Source organism: Anolis carolinensis, chromosome 4 (genome assembly GCF_035594765.1).
Source record: "Anolis carolinensis isolate JA03-04 chromosome 4, rAnoCar3.1.pri, whole genome shotgun sequence".
Taxonomy (NCBI): Eukaryota; Metazoa; Chordata; class Lepidosauria; order Squamata; family Dactyloidae; genus Anolis; species Anolis carolinensis.
This window is the reverse complement of record NC_085844.1, coordinates 13,989,170-14,006,714: the sequence shown is the minus strand read 5'-3', so window position 1 is coordinate 14,006,714 and position 17,545 is coordinate 13,989,170. Positions and strand designations below refer to the sequence as shown.

The following is a 17,545-nucleotide window of genomic DNA, read 5'->3' as shown; positions in this document are numbered from 1 at the left end:
TATCCATGAGTATATTTTGGTTGCATTTTGTTTTCACATAGTTGTAGAAACAGTGAGTTGGGGCCATTTTGGCCACAATTTTGTGTCGGTTTTTTAGGGTATTTTGTTTTAAAATCCAGTAAAATAACTAATCTGAAATTTCTGAGTATTTGTGTGCTTTCTTGTGGGGTAGCAAGATGTTTTCGCCACCACGATATGTAGTGATGGTGCATGGAGGTAATAATAACCATTTGTTTCAGTCGTGGCTGCCCCCCTTCATCCCCATCAGGACGAGAAAAAGAGGAGAACCCATTTGTACTGGCTGAGAACTGTTTCAGAGAGTTGCTTGGTCGAGCAACCTACGGCAACATGAACCATGCTGTCCGACCAGTTTTTGCGTAAGGAATAAATATGTGCTTATTAATTTAAGAAAATGGTATTTGATTCTACTGGGCCTAAATACCCTAAAGGCACCAGATCCCAACTGATTTTGGAAGCTAAGGATCAACCCTAGTTGGCACTTGGATAGGAGGCCACCAACAAATACCAAGTCCCGTGGCTATGTTTCAAAGGAAGGAACTGGCCAAACCACCCCTTGCCTAGGAAAGCCCTGCAAAATCCATAAGTTAACTTAAGAAGACTTGAAGGCACATATATACTTAATAGATTCTACGTTGTCTCTCATTTGGGACTAGCACAGAATCTTCTGGGAGAGTTTTGCAATTTCAGGAGGCACTGAGTATGTGCAACATTAGAAAACAGTGAGTGAACTGCCAGCTTGGTCCAATTCTTGGAGCAAATTCCCTGTTATATCAATCACTGTACCAGCACTATGGCTTATAGGATTGGGTCATGAGGTTTATGTGTTCCATAGCTTTGAAAAGTTTCTCTTTTAGGCAACAACTCTCAGATTACATGACAATGATTCCAGCTGGGACAATCTGAGATTTGCCTAAAAAAACAAAACAGAACAAAAACAAATGCACTCACAATTTCTAGTAGCCCTTGTAGCATCATGTAGTGGTTGAGCATTGGGCTATGACTCTGGAGACCAGGGTTTGATTCCCTGCTCACTATTAAACTCTCAGTGCCAGAAAATCCTACCATAGGGTTTTCTTAGAATCACCATTTGTGGAAAATGAAGTGAAGGCACACAAAACAACAACTTGCAAAAGTTTAGGCTCCCTTGAATCGAAAACTCATTTTAAATGGTCACTGGAACTTGGAGGTTGATCCAAGTGTGATGTCATTTATTGTTTTCTGTTTTGTTAGACATTTAGACCATCACAGGCTCTGGGATCCCAATGAGTTTGCGGTCTCAATTTTCAAAATCATCATGTATTCTATACAGGTAGGCTTTATTTTCTCACTTTATGATTTTGAACAAAAACAAAATAAAAAAGGCATATGCTTCTGGATATACACCTATGGCCAATTGGTAGCAGGTAGCATGAAATTACTTCCTGATGGAAATAGAGCTATAAATAGATACAGATGTCTCAGATGCTTCTGCAAAGACACTTTGAACCAAAGAAATAATTGCTACATTCATTTTCCTGGTACAGAAACCAGGGACAGGATTATTATTAGGAAGAATGAGGCAGTTAGTCAAGGCACCAGGTGGTGAGATAGAAGACAAAAGTATATGTGATCGCTAAAAGTTCATATTGTCTTCTAGTATGCCAGAAAATGTGCCCTTATCAGCATTCAGTTACCAGTCTATCCAATTGTAGTATATGGATGAAGAAACAACTTACTCTCTATGTCAATCAACAAATTGTCTTGGGCCACTGCTATCTTGGCCCCATCTACACTGACCATTTAATTCTATTCAAAGCTGGCTTCAAACTGTGGTGGCCAGAAAACAAACTTCCACAAAAGTGTCAAAGAAAGTCCTTAATGTGGTTTGTGTAGTCACCATCTAAACCTCAGTCTGCTTCCAGAATTTCAGTAATCTTCACAGTGAAATCACTTTCTTTAATATTGGTTTGAAACTGCATTAAACGGTCAGCGTAGATAAGACCTGGGACTAGCATCTTGTCCCAGGTCTTATCTGATACCTAAGCATGTTGCTGTGTTGTACAATTATGATAGATTTATTCCATGTCAACTGCAGTTGCTCCATCCTACAGAATCTTGGGATTTGTAGTGTATTTAGAATTTTCTAACAGAGAGCATTAATACAATCTAATAACCAACAGAAGTCATGCTTTTGCACATAAACTGCACAAATTGCAAAACCCAGAGTTCTGTAGGATGGAGCAATGGCAGTTAAAGTGGTGTCAGCAGGCTAGTTATTGAGCTACAACAATAACAAGTTAATTTGTGTAACGGTATTAAAAACAGCATTAAAAGATGTTTCAAAACACAATAAAATAATAAAACGACTTCCTTGTTTAAATTTATTTATTTACTTCATTTCTATCCCGGCTTTCTCACCCGAAGGAACCCAAAGCTGCTTACAAATCTGGCAAAAATTCAATGCCGATAAAACCTAACAATAACAGTAAAACATAAAACAGTTAAAAACAATTAACTTTAAGCAATAATACACATAAAACAGTATATTATTTATTTATTTATTTATTTATTTATTTATTTATTTACAGTATATATATTCCGCCATTCTCACCCCGAAGGGGACTCAGGGTGGATCACAATGTACACATAGATGGCAAACATTCAATGCCATATGAACATAGAGACAGAGACAGAGAGGCAATTTAACCTGCTCCAGATTCCAGCTTCCTGAGGGTATGCTTGATTCCAGCTACGGGGGAGCAGCTGCTTCATTATCCACTGTGACGTTGAGTTCTTGGATACTTCCTCATTCCAAATGCTGCTGGATGATTTTTATGGCGTTGTAAATTAGTTAAATTAGCCTCCCCACATAAGTGGTACCTAAATTTCCTACTTGATAGATGCAACTATCTTTCGGGTTGCGTAGGTCAACAACGAGCAGGGCTATTTTTTATTTTAATGGTTGGGTGTTCACTCCGACACAGGCTGTTGGCTACTAATCAGCCTGCGCCACAGCCCAGCCTAATTTAACACAATTTAAAAGCATATAAAGTGCATAGTTTCATTCATCCAAAGATCTTGCTCATAATCCTTAATTCATACCTTTATCCGCCACAAACAGTAAAAACCAAATCTTTCCTTACATTAAAAAATGGCAAAAAGACATGAGGGCCAACTGGTAATAAACTTCTATAACTAACTACTATCATGCACCATTGTGATCTATGGGAGCCACTGTGAGAAGTGAGCAAAAGCTGCAGTTGAGGCAAAAATATAGCAGCCTCCATTTTAATGGAATGAGGTGCCTCAAGCATATAACTGCACCTCTCAATCACCTTCTTGTCATGAGGAAAGATTTTGGTTTTCCATCTTTAACACCCTCATTGCCTGGAGTCTGAATTACTGAATAGCATGCCTTTTTTTCCTGTGAGCCTTCACTCACCCTTAGCAAATTCAAGTCACTTGGGGAGATTATTTTCTGCCTGCCAAGTCTGCATGAAGCCATTTTGTTAAATCATACTGGTTCATTTTTATGTCAAGTATTTTCATTGACTCCATCCTTGCTACGTATTTATTTAAAGATAGGAAAAGAGATTAATCCTGCTGCATCTCTGACCAGAGTGGCAGGAAGAGAGAGAAAGGGAGACATAATTGTGTGTAACAGAAGCATATTTACTGAACATCAGCCTTTTTTAGACACTTTGTACAGGAAATAGAACTGGAGGTCTGACAAAGGAAAAAGAGAAAAGGCAGGTGATGAAGATGATTAAGAATCAGGTGCTTATTTCAAAGCACTGTAGCCATTACTTGGCAATGGCAACCTAACAGGAATTTCATTTTTCCAGGCACAGTATTCTCATCATGTAATCCAGGAAATTTTGGCACACCTGGATGCTCGCAAAAGAGATTTCCCCCGAGTCCGAGCAGGTATCATTCAAGCCCTGTTACAAGCAGTTGCGATTGCTGCGAAGGGATCCATTGGTGAGTTGGAATAGACAGCCCTTTCCTTTGCCTTGGATTGTTTATTTAAATCCAAAAGTTGAAAGTCATTATTTTGGTTTCTCCACAGGCCCAACGGTCTTAGAAGTGTTCAACACCTTGCTGAAGCACCTACGTTTCAGTGTTGATTTTGAATTAAGTGACCGGCGCAGCTCAGTAAGCAGTGGCAGCTTTACTGCAAGCACCAAGGAAAATGATGAGAGAATTGTCCAGAATGCGATTATTCAAACCATTGGTGAGTGATCCTTGTCTGTATAACCACTGTTATTGATCCTCAGCTGTATAACCAAACAGGCCTTTGTTTCTTATATATGTTGTTCATGCCAAACAGGAGATACAGTAATGGCCTGCATATATCAGACCTACTTCTATGGTGATTTTCAATATGAGCTGGCATCTTATTACTGGCACATGCAGGTGTAAGTTGCCCTATACATGCGACATGATTTCGTTTTAATTTTTTGGTATCAAAGTACAATGGTAGGATCTAGCTAATAGCTAGAAGCACAGTGGTATGCATAGAACCACCACTCATTCAGTAATACATAGAGAGCCGGGTATGAATACACATTGTCACTATTCATTGCTTTTGTTGAATGCAGTTACGCAATGGATTTTCATCCATGTAAATTGAACATTGGTCCACATATATTGCTCTACAATGATATTTGTTATGGGAGTTACATAGAATCATAGAATCATTGGGTTGGAAGAGACCTCATGGACCATTTTGTCCAACCCCCTGCCAAGAAGCAGGAAAAGCACCCCAGACAGATGGCCATCCAGCCTCTGCTTAAAAGCCTCCAGAGAAGGAGCCTCCATCACACTCAGCAGCAGAGAGTTCCACTGCTGAACGGCTCTCACTTTGAGGAAGGTCTTCCTAATGTTCAGGTGGAATCTCCTTTCATGTAGTTTGAAACATTGTTCTGTGTCCTAGTCTCTAGGGCAGCAGAAAACAAGCTTGCTCCCTCCTCCTTATGACTTATACATGGCCATCATCATGTCTCCTCTCAGCCATCTCTTCTGTGGGCTAAACATGCCCAACTCTTTAAGCCGCTCCTCATAGGGCTTGTTCTCCAGGCCCTTGATCATTTTAGTAGCTGTCCTCTGGACACATTCCAGCTTGTCAACATCTCCCTTCAACAGCGGTGACCAGAATTGGACACAGTGTGATTCCAGGTGTGGTCTGACCAAGGCAGAATAGAGGCAGAATGACTTCCCTGGATCTAGACACTATATTCCTATCTATGCAGGCCAAAATCTCATTGGCTTTTATAGCTGCCGCATCACATTGTTGGCTCATGTTTAACTTGTTCTCCACGAAGACTCCAAGATCTTTTTCATATGTACTGCTGTCGAGCCAGGCATCCCCATCCTTTATCTTTGCATTTCATTTTTTCCGCCTAAGTGAAGTATCTTGCATTTGTCCCTGTTGAACTTCATTTTGTTATTTTCGGCCCATCTCTCTAATCTGTTAAGATTGTTTTGAATTCTGCTCCTGTCTTCTGGAGTATTAGCTAATTTGGTGTTGTCTGCTAACTTGATGACACCAAATTGGGCGGGGTAGCTAATACTCCAGAAGACAAGAATATTATTAGTTTGCAGATGACATCATGCTTGATGAACATAATTCTGCTAGTGGATATCTCTTGCAAAATCATATTATGATTCAAATATTATCATATTTTGAAAAGACAGTAAAATTAAATTATTCAAACAATAAAGTACTGTAACAATAAAAACAGTAAGGCGTTTAAATGAAAATTGTTAAACTCTTAATGATTAATTAGTTACAAATGAATGAAAATACAAAATATCTCTCTAAAGATGAAAATGGAATTAGGTTGACAAGGGCTGGAAAATGGTGATAATAATAGTTAAATTTTTGTTTGCATCTTTTTGCACAGTTTTTTTTAAGTTGGCTGAATATATATTGATTAAACTATTTTCTTCCGGGTTAGGATTCTTTGGAAGCAACCTTCCAGACTACCATCGGTCTGAAATTATGATGTTCATTATGGGGAAAGTACCTGTTCTAGGGGCAACGTCTCATACTCTGGACACCAGCCAACTTGGGTGAGTTCTACTTACTCCATATTTTGGACTTCTTGTATTGCTTTTTCTAAACTGGTATTGGGTGGTGCAGAAGGCATTGATGTTGTTGATCCTTGGCATGTCCTCCATTCTTCCCACACTGGATAGTTCATTGAGGGATTTTCTGGAACACACACAGCCTGTTTTATACAGTCCAAGGTAGCCACATACATTCAGGCTAGGGGTGAGATGCTGTCATTTCTCATCACCAGTATTGAAGAAATAGTCAATGGGCAATGGTAGTCCAGGTGGCTTGTGTTGGAGGAATGAAAGGCACTATTTTTTTCATTGCCCCAGACAGCAAAGTGGTCTAGAATGGCCCTGGAAACATATGTGGAGTTTGTTTCCAAAAGATACCTAATCCATCTGAACAAATTTTATAGGAGTAGAAAAAATGTGCAGAGGATATGCCTTCTTTTCCTGTAAAATGCAATTTTCCAAGCCCTATACCAAAGTGGTTTGAGACATTTGGATAGTTTTGATCTGTACATAATATTATGTTCCTAGCCAACTATGTGCTGCTACCTATAACTCATTTTTATTTTATTTTGGATTTGGCATCTTTTAGAAACAAACTCCACGTATATTAATTCAGCCTTTTAAAAATTAGACTAAAGAGAAAGATTATTGTTTGGATATGCCCAATTTATAAGTAGCTTCATACCATGCTGCCTGTAAAAATTTCATCTAACTCTCCATAACCTTACTCCCTTTTAGGCCACCCCGAAAAGGATAGTACCTTTTGTAGAGTAGCTTCCAAAAATGAAATAAAAGACCCACCATATCCATGAGTCACATTTTACAGCTTAAGAGCCAGAATGCTGTTCACAGTCAGATGTTTAAAAAATGATTTTTAAATTAAAGAGCAAGATGATGAAAACATACTTTTGCTTCTTTTTGTGGTTGAATTTGATGACCCATTAGATCCTTTCTGGTACAGTGTTCCTTCTTGTATTGGTAACTCTAGATACCAAAAAAATAAAAAAAAATTAAAAGTTGTGGTTCAGTCTCCAAAACCCAAGGTAAGCTCTACTAGCTTGAATTCCTCCATGAAATATATGAGCAGGGATATTACTCACCTAGTTGTCTCCGTCCATTATCCTTAATTTCCCTCCCAGTTTTCCTTCTCTTTTGTGGAGAGAGGAAAATGCACCATCATCAAAGATCCATTCACAAAAGATATGGCAGAACCAGTACTTTTAGCTGACATTGAAATTTGTTCATTCTCAGAAATACTTTGTGAAATACATTATTTATATTCACAGTCCAAACATCAGGATTTTATATTTGAGACATTCTGGTTTGTTTATTAAAGTGTATGAAGCTTCTTTCCCTAAGGAAAAAAATCTTACTATAGTTCCTTTCAACTTTTAAATACAAACTTGCATCCATTGTATTCCAGTTTAATCTCCCCTAAAGAATTTCATTTAGCATTGTTGGGTAAAATTGTTAATCAACATTAATGTAGACTTTTGTTTTATTTGTTTACTTTTAGGGATCTGGGAACCAGACGAATTCAGATCATGTTGCTGAGATCACTACTGATGGTAAGACTTTTTGTAACAAAGGCAATAGATTTTACTTAGAAGGAAAAAAAACTATTTTCATAGACAATTAACAGAATAGTTATTTTTCTAAATTTTAAGTATGAAAAAGGGTTGTAATTTCCCACAAGATAATGATATGAGAGAAAAAATTTCCATGAGAAAAATTCAAGTCTGATAGTTACTTGATTGAGTATTCGTGCCTAAAGAGGACAAATGAAATAGTCGGCAAACAAATTATGAAACAGTGTTGCCCTGAGTCCTCTCAGGGAGATAGAGCAGGATAAAAATAGAATAATAATAATAATGACAGTCGCATTGATGAAAAACAACAGGAAAAAATCAGCCGCTATCAGGACCTCAAGATTGAACTTCAAAGACTCTGGCAGAAACCAGTACAGGTGGTCCTGGTGGTGATGGGCACACTGGGTGCTGTGCCAAAAGATCTCAGCCGGCATTTGGAAACAATAGGCATTGACAAAATTACGATCTGCCAACTGCAAAAGGCCACCCTACTGGGATCTGCACGCATCATCCGAAAATACATCGCACAGTCCTAGACACTTGGGAAGTGTTCGACTTGTGATTTTGTGATAAGAAATCCAGCATATCTATCTTGTTTGCTGTGTCATAATAAAGTAGTAGTAATAATAATAATAATAATAATAATAATAATAATAATAATAATAATAATAATAATAATAATAATAATAAAGTCAGTGGGCCACCAGTGGCTATAGCATTTTCTGTACTCATATTGTGGATTCTCCTGATCCACAAGCTCTTGATCCATGTTTTCAACTTAAAATGGATAGTTGCTGGCCATGACTAAAATGGGGCCAAAGTGCCCATGGATGATGTGGACACATGCTTTTTCATTACCATCTGCACAATTTGCTATATGTTAATGATCATGGAACAGACCTCCTGTGGATCCAGAGGGTCCACTGTACACATGTATGTTAGTCATTAATTTCCACTTCTGAAACATGTGTGTCTTAATGATCTGAATACTGGATTACAGCACAGGCGCATCTCTGGGGTGCGTGGGGCATGGAGTTTTTGCTCCCTTCTCTGGCCACTCCTTGGAGCTGTCATTGAGAGAAAAGTGCAGGTTTGTTCTCTGCTGTCCCAGAGGGTATGATCAGATCTAATATTTTAAGTTACAGGAAGGTAGATTTTGATTGAACATCAGAAGGAATTTGATAATAAGGGCAGGTGGCAATTGAGTCCTTTACCTAGAGCAGTGGTTCTCAACCCAGGGTCCCCAAATGTTTTTGGCCTTCAACTCCCAGAAATCCTAACAGCTGGTAAATTGGCTGGGATTTCTGGGAGTTGTAGGCCAAAAACACCTGGGGACCCCAGGTTGAGAACCACTGACCTAGAGAGTTGATTGAGTCTCTTTCTCTAAAAGAGGGCTGAAAGCTACCTGCTGAGGATCCTGTAGAGTTTCTTCATTGAACACAGGGTTGGATTTGATGGCCTATGAGGCCCCTTCCAACTCTGATTCCATGAGTCTCCCATTAGTGAAAAGAGTTATTTTTCTACATCTTAGAAATTGATAATAAAATCATGCTAAAAGATCTACAAATGCCCAAAGAAGTGTTTTTTCTGGGCAGTCCTAGGTCCTTCAACCGGAGTCTCTAGTCAATCTCAGCGGGAGTATTGCTTTGGTAATTAATATTTATTTCTCTGACAATCAGGTGACTACAGGATACAGTGCCAAGTCCATTGCTGCTGCTCTGCCTGCTCCTTTCCTGGACCCTTTGCTGTCCCCTTCACTCATGGATGACTCCGAACTACGACAACTGGTCCTTGAAATACTGCATAACCTTATCGATCGGCATGACAACAGAGCAAAGCTCCGAGGAATAAGGTTAATCTTTTGAGTTAGATGGAACTTCTGCTGAGTCCTGATGAAATTCATCTCAATGTAATATAGGGATGACATCATTATAACAAAGGACCCCTGTGCAAATGCTGGAATAGGTGGCATGTACAATCCATCTGCTCAAGCAAGTCTTCTCAAACTGTGAAACTCTTGTCCTAAAGTTTTGCTTTTGTGTTTGCAGCTATTTCCCATCCACTCACAGTTCTTTGCATCCAGAACTATAGAATAAGATGCTTTCATGGGACTGTACTTTTCTCTGGTTCAGAAAATTTCCCCTTCTAGATTACCTCCTGAAAACTGGCAGCTAATTATGCATGACAGACGAATGTAATTTAGCAGATGGTTTCCTGGCTGGAATCAATTCATGGTACTAAATGGAGACAGTTTTCTGCAACTTTGCCATGGTTCATTTTGCCAGTGGGGGAAAAAACAAATACAGGATTGCAACAATTGAACTTACTGGATCATTTCATTCCCCAGCTGCATAATGCTGAATGTATCTCTTCCAAGTTGGTTTAATTAAGATTGTAATTATATTTTTGTTTTGTACAAAACAGGTTTTGTCCAAAATGGAATATTATACTTTTGCTGAATCATAATTACATATGATTCCCTCTTTTAAAACTAGACATTGGGTGTAATTAAAATGGAAATTGCTTCAGAAATGTCAAAATAGATGGAATATGCTTTACAGTGGGCTTCTCATTCCCACCTACTGAGAAGGGTTATGTTTTATAAATTATAATTATGGAATGCTGTTTTACAAAACTGACTGACTGATTTCTTTTTGCCTAGAATAATCCCTGATGTTTCAGATCTAAAGATAAAACGAGACAAAATTTCAAGGCAAGATGTGAATTTCATCAAAAAGGTAATCATATTACATTAATTCGTGACAATACCCTGCATGTCAGGCAATGATTGTGAAAGCAGAAAGAAGAAGCACAATGCCCTTAATACAATGGTGCCATGAACAATGTGGAATCCCCCATGGTGCAAAGGGTTAAATCCTTGTGCCAGCAAGACTGCTAATCGAAAGGTCGGCAGTTCGGCTCTGGAGAGCAGGGTGAGCTTCTGTCTGTCAGCTCCAGCTTCCCATGCGGGGACATGAGAGAAGCCTCCCACAGGATGGTAAAACATCTGGGAGTCCCCTGGGCAATATTCTTGCAGACAGTCAATTCTCTCACACCAGAAGCGACTTGCAGTTTCTCAAGTTGCTCCTGACACAAAAAAAGAAAAAATGTGACATTTAATTTGTGGTAGATTACTGCTATCTAGGTATCTAGAGAGTGATATGTGTTCTTGGTCCAAATAAGCTATTTAAGTATAAATCCTTAACTACAATGTGATCCCTGCATCTGCAGGACCTGTGTCAGCAGTAGTTTTGTGCTTTTGTATAGAATTGCTATCCATTTCTGTTTGTTTCATTCGTATGGCCCTATTTATTGTTTTCGAGTGCTGCTTACGGAAACGGGCCTTTCTGAATGAGTTGTTTCATTCTTTTGTTCGAATGAACTAAACTTTTGTCCCATTGGCCAACATGGGAAGGCTCCCCACACTTCCTTTCCCCTCGGTTTTAGAGCTAGAGGCTCTCACCATTTCACTGGTCCTCAGGCTCTCTCCAGCATTCATTTGAGTTGTTAGGGTTGGTGGATTAAACCCCTGTCTCTGAATCCAAATTGGCCAAATGCAGTCTGTGCTCATTGATGCTGTTTTTGCAGCCCTTGGCTCTTCTTCAGGCTCCATTATCTTTTAAAATGTGTAGCAAGCCCCCCCCCCTTGTACTTTTCAACACACAGGAATAGAGACTCTCTTTAAGACAGTGTGTGTGTGTGTGTGTGTGTGGCCTCCAGGGGAGCGCAGAGCATTTCTTAAACACTTGGCACTCAGCGCTTGCCTGCAAGTCCTGGCAGTCACAGACTCTTTGGGCCTGCAGGCCACATGCACATATACACACACAAAGACCTATTTTTATTAACCTTTGATTATTTAATTGTAAAATTTCTAGAAAAAGGCAAGAAATTTGATAAAGAACAAGCACTTCAAATAAACAATAGCCATTTTTCTTCTTTCTCCTCTCTTTAGCATGGGCAGCAATTGTACAGGCATGTCTACTTAGGTTGTAAGGAGGAAGACAACATCCTAAAGAATTTTGAGCTGCTATACACCACTCTGGCTCTCATCACCATTGAATTAGCCAACGAAGAAGTGGTCATTGACCTCATCAGAGTGGCTATTGCATTGCAGGTGGGACTTTTCAAGTGTATCTGAATGCATTTGTGGAACCTTGATATGCCTAGAGATGATGTCTACTCAGAAACTGGGTTGTTGTTAAGCAGAAAAAGAGGGAGACCCAGTGGCGAAGTGTGTTAAAGCACTGAGCTGCTGAACTTGCAGACCGAAAGGTCCCAGGTTCAAATCCCGGGAGCGGAGTGAGCACCCGCTGTTAGCTCCAGCTTCTGCCAACCTAGCAGTTCAAAAACATGCCAATGTGAGTAGAGCAATAGGTACCACTCCGGCAGGAAGGTAACAGCACTCCATGCAGTCATACCGACCACATGACCTTGGAGGTGTCTACAGACAATGCCGGCTCTTCAGCTTAGAAATGGAGATGAGCACCAACTCCCAGAGTCAGACATGACTGGACTTAATGTCAGGGGAAACCTTTACGTTTTTTTATCCCTTACCAATTCAACTACGGTATTAACATTTTTGCTGGTTGCATAGGAATAATGCATTCAGTTATGTGTTCAACTCCTACCCTTGCTGTAGTCGGTTCCCTAAGTGAGCTTTCTTTCTTTTTTTGGAATATCTTATTTCTTTCCCTTTCTTCCTCAAAATATAAACAATGTAAGTAACACAGGGACACATGTGGGTAATCCCATCACTTTCAATCCACTCTAAAAAAGCAATGATATAATTTTCCCAGGATGCTCTATAAGGTTTTAGTGTTAGAGTGCTCTTACATGAAAGTATTCCACAGAGTTATAGTATTAGAGTGCTATTACATAAGAATATTCTAGTACTATAATTCATTACCTCTGAGAGGCTTAATGGAACATTTGCCTCTGAGAAGATGAGTCATGCAGATTCCCACATAACTTGTACTTTGTACTTTTATTTAAAAAATAAAGAAGAAGGTGGAAACATAGGAGGAATAGATTGAACATATTATTCCTCCTGTTTTCATTACTGGAAGAAGGAATGCTGTGAATATCATTACCGACAGGATGTAGCATAAGAGATAACAGTTTCTGAAGAGGAATTATCTCTGGGTGAACTTCTGCTTTGTAGGGCATCACCTCTAAACTGAGTTTAATGGTGACGCACAGGCTCTAGAGATTACATCCATATTGTAAAACTATTGATTTTGCAAACTCTGTTCCTTAGTACAGGACTGGGTTGATTTTAAGGCAAGTAAGTTTTATTTTATGTCACTAGAAGTTTAAGATCTCCAAGAGGTTTTTTTCTCATGTTTTCTTCCTTTCAGTCACTCATGGAGGTGGAGACGTGGGGTTTAGAGGCCTTCTTGATATTGCTCTTGCTAAACAGTTAGAAGTCCTAAACTCTGTGTGTGTTGCAAACAAATTAGAAATTTCTGAATGGATGTAAATCTTATTTTTCAGGAGATTCTGACACGCTGAACTGATTTTGTCCTGAAACATCAGTTGCAAATGAATTTTGCATTGAAAAATTAGCGCAGTAGAGTCTCACTTATCCAACATAAACAGGCCAGCAGAATGTTGGATAAGCGAAAATGTTGGATAATAAGGAGGGATTAAGGAAAAGCCTATTAAACGTCAAATTACATTATGATTTTACAAATTAAGCTCCAAAACTCATGTTTTACAACAAATTGACACAAAAAGCAGTTCAGTACATGGTAACGTTATGTAGTAATTACCATATTTACGAATTTAGCACCAAAACATTGCAATGTATTGAAAACATTGAATACAAAAACATTGACTACTAAAAGGCAGACTGTGTTGGATAATGCAGAATGTTGGATAAGAGAAGATTGGATAAGTGAGACTCTACTATACCAAAAATTATGAATTAAGGGGCTGTTTTAGCTCAGCAGGTTAAATTGCTAAGCTGCAGAACTTGCTGACCAGAAGGTCGGTAGTTCGAATCAGCAGGACAGGGTGAGCTCCTGTTGTTAGCCCTGGCTTTTGCCAATTTAGCAGTTCGAAAATGGACATGTATGAGTAGATCAATAGGTAAAGGTGGAAAGGTGTAATGGTGCTCCATGCAGTCGTGCCAGCCACATGACCCAGGAGGTGTCTACGCATCTTGTAGCTTATCTAGTTTTGGATAAACTCCATTTCATTAGTGGTTGTAGATGTTCAGATTTAAGTCAGGGGTATATCCAGTATATTTTTATTGTGCAAGTGTCAGGACCCAGGCTGCAGAGCACCAATAACCATACACAGAGGCCAGAATCTATCTAATATCTTTATTGAGGAAATATATAAAGTTAATAAAAGCAAATGTAGAAAATAGTTCAGAAGTAGACCTTTCAGGACAGGTCAAAATTAGTCCAAGAAAACAATGTCCAATATGAAATATTAAGGTCCAAAGTTGTAATCCAGTAACCGAAACACTCACTTTGCCAAGCAAAGTGAGGGGAGATGACAAGGTCCTTTAGTCCATGAAACTTAAGCAAGACTAGGAAATAAACTTGATTCTTGGAACACTAGGCTTAATTCAAGGCAACAAGAAACGAGGAGCAAGAACAGGATCCGTGGTAAATTCGTGGCGAGGTCCGGAAAGCAAGGCAAGGTCCGTGGAGCAAGGCAAGGTCCTGGGAAGCAAGGCAAGGCTGGAAACGGGAGCGCGGGAGTAGCGTAGTCCACACACAACCTACTCCCAAAGCTGACGAATTGACTCCGCAAGATTCCTACGTGGGCAAAACACCTAAGTAGGGTCTCGTTTTCCCGCCAAAGAACAATTCTCTGGGGAACCAGAACCGAAAGCCATTCTCTGTGTCCAGATGCATGACTCCCTAAAGTTTCCCATGGGAAGCAGGCTTAATCAGCTGAATGCCTGGCAGCAATCCTAGCGCTCCTGCGAGACGCCTCCTGAGCGCCTTTCTGTTGTTTATAATAATCACGGCGAGAAAATGGGGGAGATTTCGGCTCAAGGCTTGTTTGGCAGACTTCTGGAGGGCAAATCTCCTGCAGGTGCAAGGGCTCCAATTCAGGCTGAAAAAGCTCCAATTCTGGCTGAAACGGTGGGAAACCTAAGTTTTCCTCGTCATCTGTCACAACAGTGCTAGGAACGGGACTACATGGCCCATGAGTCATCACAGCAAGCAATCTTTCAAAGCAGTTTTAAGGTTACACAGTCTGTTCTGGAGCTTTTTTGAATAACTACTTGCACAAAAAAAACACCAAAATTCACAAAACAGTGATATCTTTATTGGACCAGTTAAAAAAAGCACAAAGCACAAAATGTGCTCTGGGATCACATTAAGTTAAATCTCTTGCACAACAACTTGTGTAAATAATGTAATTCAGATAGGACATCTGAAGGACCATATCGTCCTAGAAATTCCTGCCAAAGCTCTATGGTCTTCAGGGAAAACCATGCTTTCAGTTCTACAAACTTGCCAAACTACAAACTACAAACTGAGGTCGCTGCCCTCAGACTTTGAAATATCCTAATTAGTGAAGTGTTACCACCAAGTAAAATTTAACCCTGTTCTAATAGGCTCTTCGAAATTGACTGCAACCAACGACCTCTTAATGCTGTTTTTGTTTCTTTTTATATTCTGTCTTCTAATGAATTTTGCATGGTTTAAAATATTTAAATTGCTTTATTGCTTTTTAAAAGCAACTTGTATGTACAACTGACGTTTTTATATGTTTTTAATTTCTTTTGGTTTCAACATTCTGTAAGTTAGCTTGAGTCACTTGGATAAAAAGGTGGAAGGAGTGCCCATCAACATTATTGTAATTCAGCACAATTGTGTTAACAGAGATTTTCATTCCACTTGTATTAAATCGGATACAGGCCTCTATGTTTCCATAGATGTATAGAGAACCATATCTGATACTTGATATTTTTTTTAATTCAAGGACATTGCAATCCTTAACGAGGACAACTTGCCCATGTTTCATCGTTGTAGCATCATGGCAGTAGTAGCTGCCTACCTCAATTTTCTGAGCCAGATGATAGCTGTTCCTGCTTTTTGCCAGCATGTTGGCAAGGTACTGTATTGCTTTGGAGTATCGCATATATCTTGTATTGGTTCTTAGGAGGGTTGAGGATTTTGTTCTTCAAACATCACAACATTCACATTTGGGAGAAAGCATATTTTGCCATTTCTTTCCTTTGTAATAGAGATCACAACAGCTGGTGCTCATTGGTGATCTCCCATCTGAGTACCAGCCAGTGCCAACCCTGCTTAGCTTCCAAATTCACACAGCACCTGCTGCCATTAAAGTATTTAGGTGCTGATCAACAGCTTAATTTAAACTAAATCAAAATTCAGTGCAAATTTGAGGAGCTAATTGTTAATGTGGAATTTGTGTATTGATAGTGTTTAAATGCAATTTGTGCCATGCTTGTATTGCAACTGATTGCTTCATCCAGAATGTACCATAATGTGGAAAGAGTTAATTGGCAAGAAGCTATGATGACCTTGATGTGTGGCTGGAACTAGGGAGTATCCAGACACAAGTGTTTTTGCATAACGATTGCATCAGTTCAGTTGAGTTCTGTCTGCCTAGAGTTCGAGTCAAGTTCTGTTGGAGAACAGAGCAGTCCTGTGTTCGTCTGTCGTCTGCAAGTCTGTGTTGATTATTGCTCCATACAGTAAAACTTTGTAAATAGTTTTACCAACGTCTCTGAGTGTCTCTTCATTCTGCGTTCCACTGCTTCCATCCAACTACTGCTGCGCTGCAAATGCTCTGACACTCTTTGCACCAGAATCTTTGAGAGAATGCAATTTCAATTGGGCCAGTAAAATTGTGTGTGTGTGTGTGTTACACCAATAGGCTCTAATTTAAATTGCAGTTGAAAGTGAAATTGGGAACTTCAGCTTAGATAAGACATGAGTAGCATTTTTTGAAAAATCAAGAAGAAAAAACTGTGATAAATGTAATCCTTTAATTGACTACTTTCTTAAAATGCAGGACCTAAAATTGTCCAGATGGGTCTATAAAAGTCATGGGTAAACCTACCGGCTGTTAGGAATTGTGGGAGTTGAAGTCCAAAACACCTGGAGGGCCAAAGTTTGCCCATGCCTGGTCTATAAAGAAGCTCATCTACCACAATAATTATATTTGCAGATATATTTCTATGAATCAAGGGAAAGCAGCTGTTCCCCTGAAAAGGTTATTCACACCTGTCCCACCCTTATGACTCACAATGAAATACCCAGATAAGGAATGATACCAAGAATCCAATTTCACTGTATTGAGACCAACAATATTGTCTTGTTTTGCAGGTCATTGAAACCAGAAATGTAGAAGCACCCTATTTTTTACCAGAAACCATTTTCAGAGAGAAGAAATGCAAGTATGCAAAATAACTTTTTTGCTCCCTGTGGTGGTAACTCTATGCCCTCATGACATTGAACTGCAGCTCTCATCAGCTCTGACCAGCACAAGAGTTGCTGAGAATTACAGTTCACTATCTGGAGGGTTGCACAAGTCTTACTTTGGCTAGACTTATTAAGTCGGTAAAGAATATAAGTATTAAGTAGTAAAGAATATAAGGGAGGGAAGGGAATGTAGATCCCTTCAGATGTTACTGGACTACAAGCCTCATCAGCCGCAGCCAATGTTACACAATATGTTAAACGGGGGTTTACCATTGCCTCCCGTTGAAACTAAGATAAGTGTGACTTGGCCAAAGTCACCCAGAGGGTTTCCATGGCTCAAGGAAGATTTGAACCCTGGTTTCCTAGGTCCTGGTCCAATAGTCCAGTCAGTAGACCAGGTCGGCTCTCAAGTTACTAAGTAGCAGCAAACAAAAAAGAAGAGGATGTTGCTAGACTGCAACTGCC

At 39.4% G+C, this 17,545-nt stretch overlaps 1 protein-coding gene across 1 annotated transcript in view; it reads left to right on the top strand.

Annotated features, from left to right (window-relative positions):
- Positions 1–17,545, top strand: part of efr3a (EFR3 homolog A) — an 87,786-nt gene that overhangs the window by 54,013 nt on the left and 16,228 nt on the right. Inside the window, exons 8-18 of the mRNA XM_062980022.1 lie at positions 240–377; positions 1,252–1,330; positions 3,846–3,981; positions 4,070–4,234; positions 5,961–6,075; positions 7,589–7,640; positions 9,341–9,513; positions 10,324–10,399; positions 11,614–11,775; positions 15,612–15,743; positions 16,985–17,055. Coding sequence (XP_062836092.1) covers positions 240–377; positions 1,252–1,330; positions 3,846–3,981; positions 4,070–4,234; positions 5,961–6,075; positions 7,589–7,640; positions 9,341–9,513; positions 10,324–10,399; positions 11,614–11,775; positions 15,612–15,743; positions 16,985–17,055 — 1,299 coding nt within the window. The remainder of the gene's footprint in view (positions 1–239; positions 378–1,251; positions 1,331–3,845; positions 3,982–4,069; positions 4,235–5,960; positions 6,076–7,588; positions 7,641–9,340; positions 9,514–10,323; positions 10,400–11,613; positions 11,776–15,611; positions 15,744–16,984; positions 17,056–17,545) is intronic.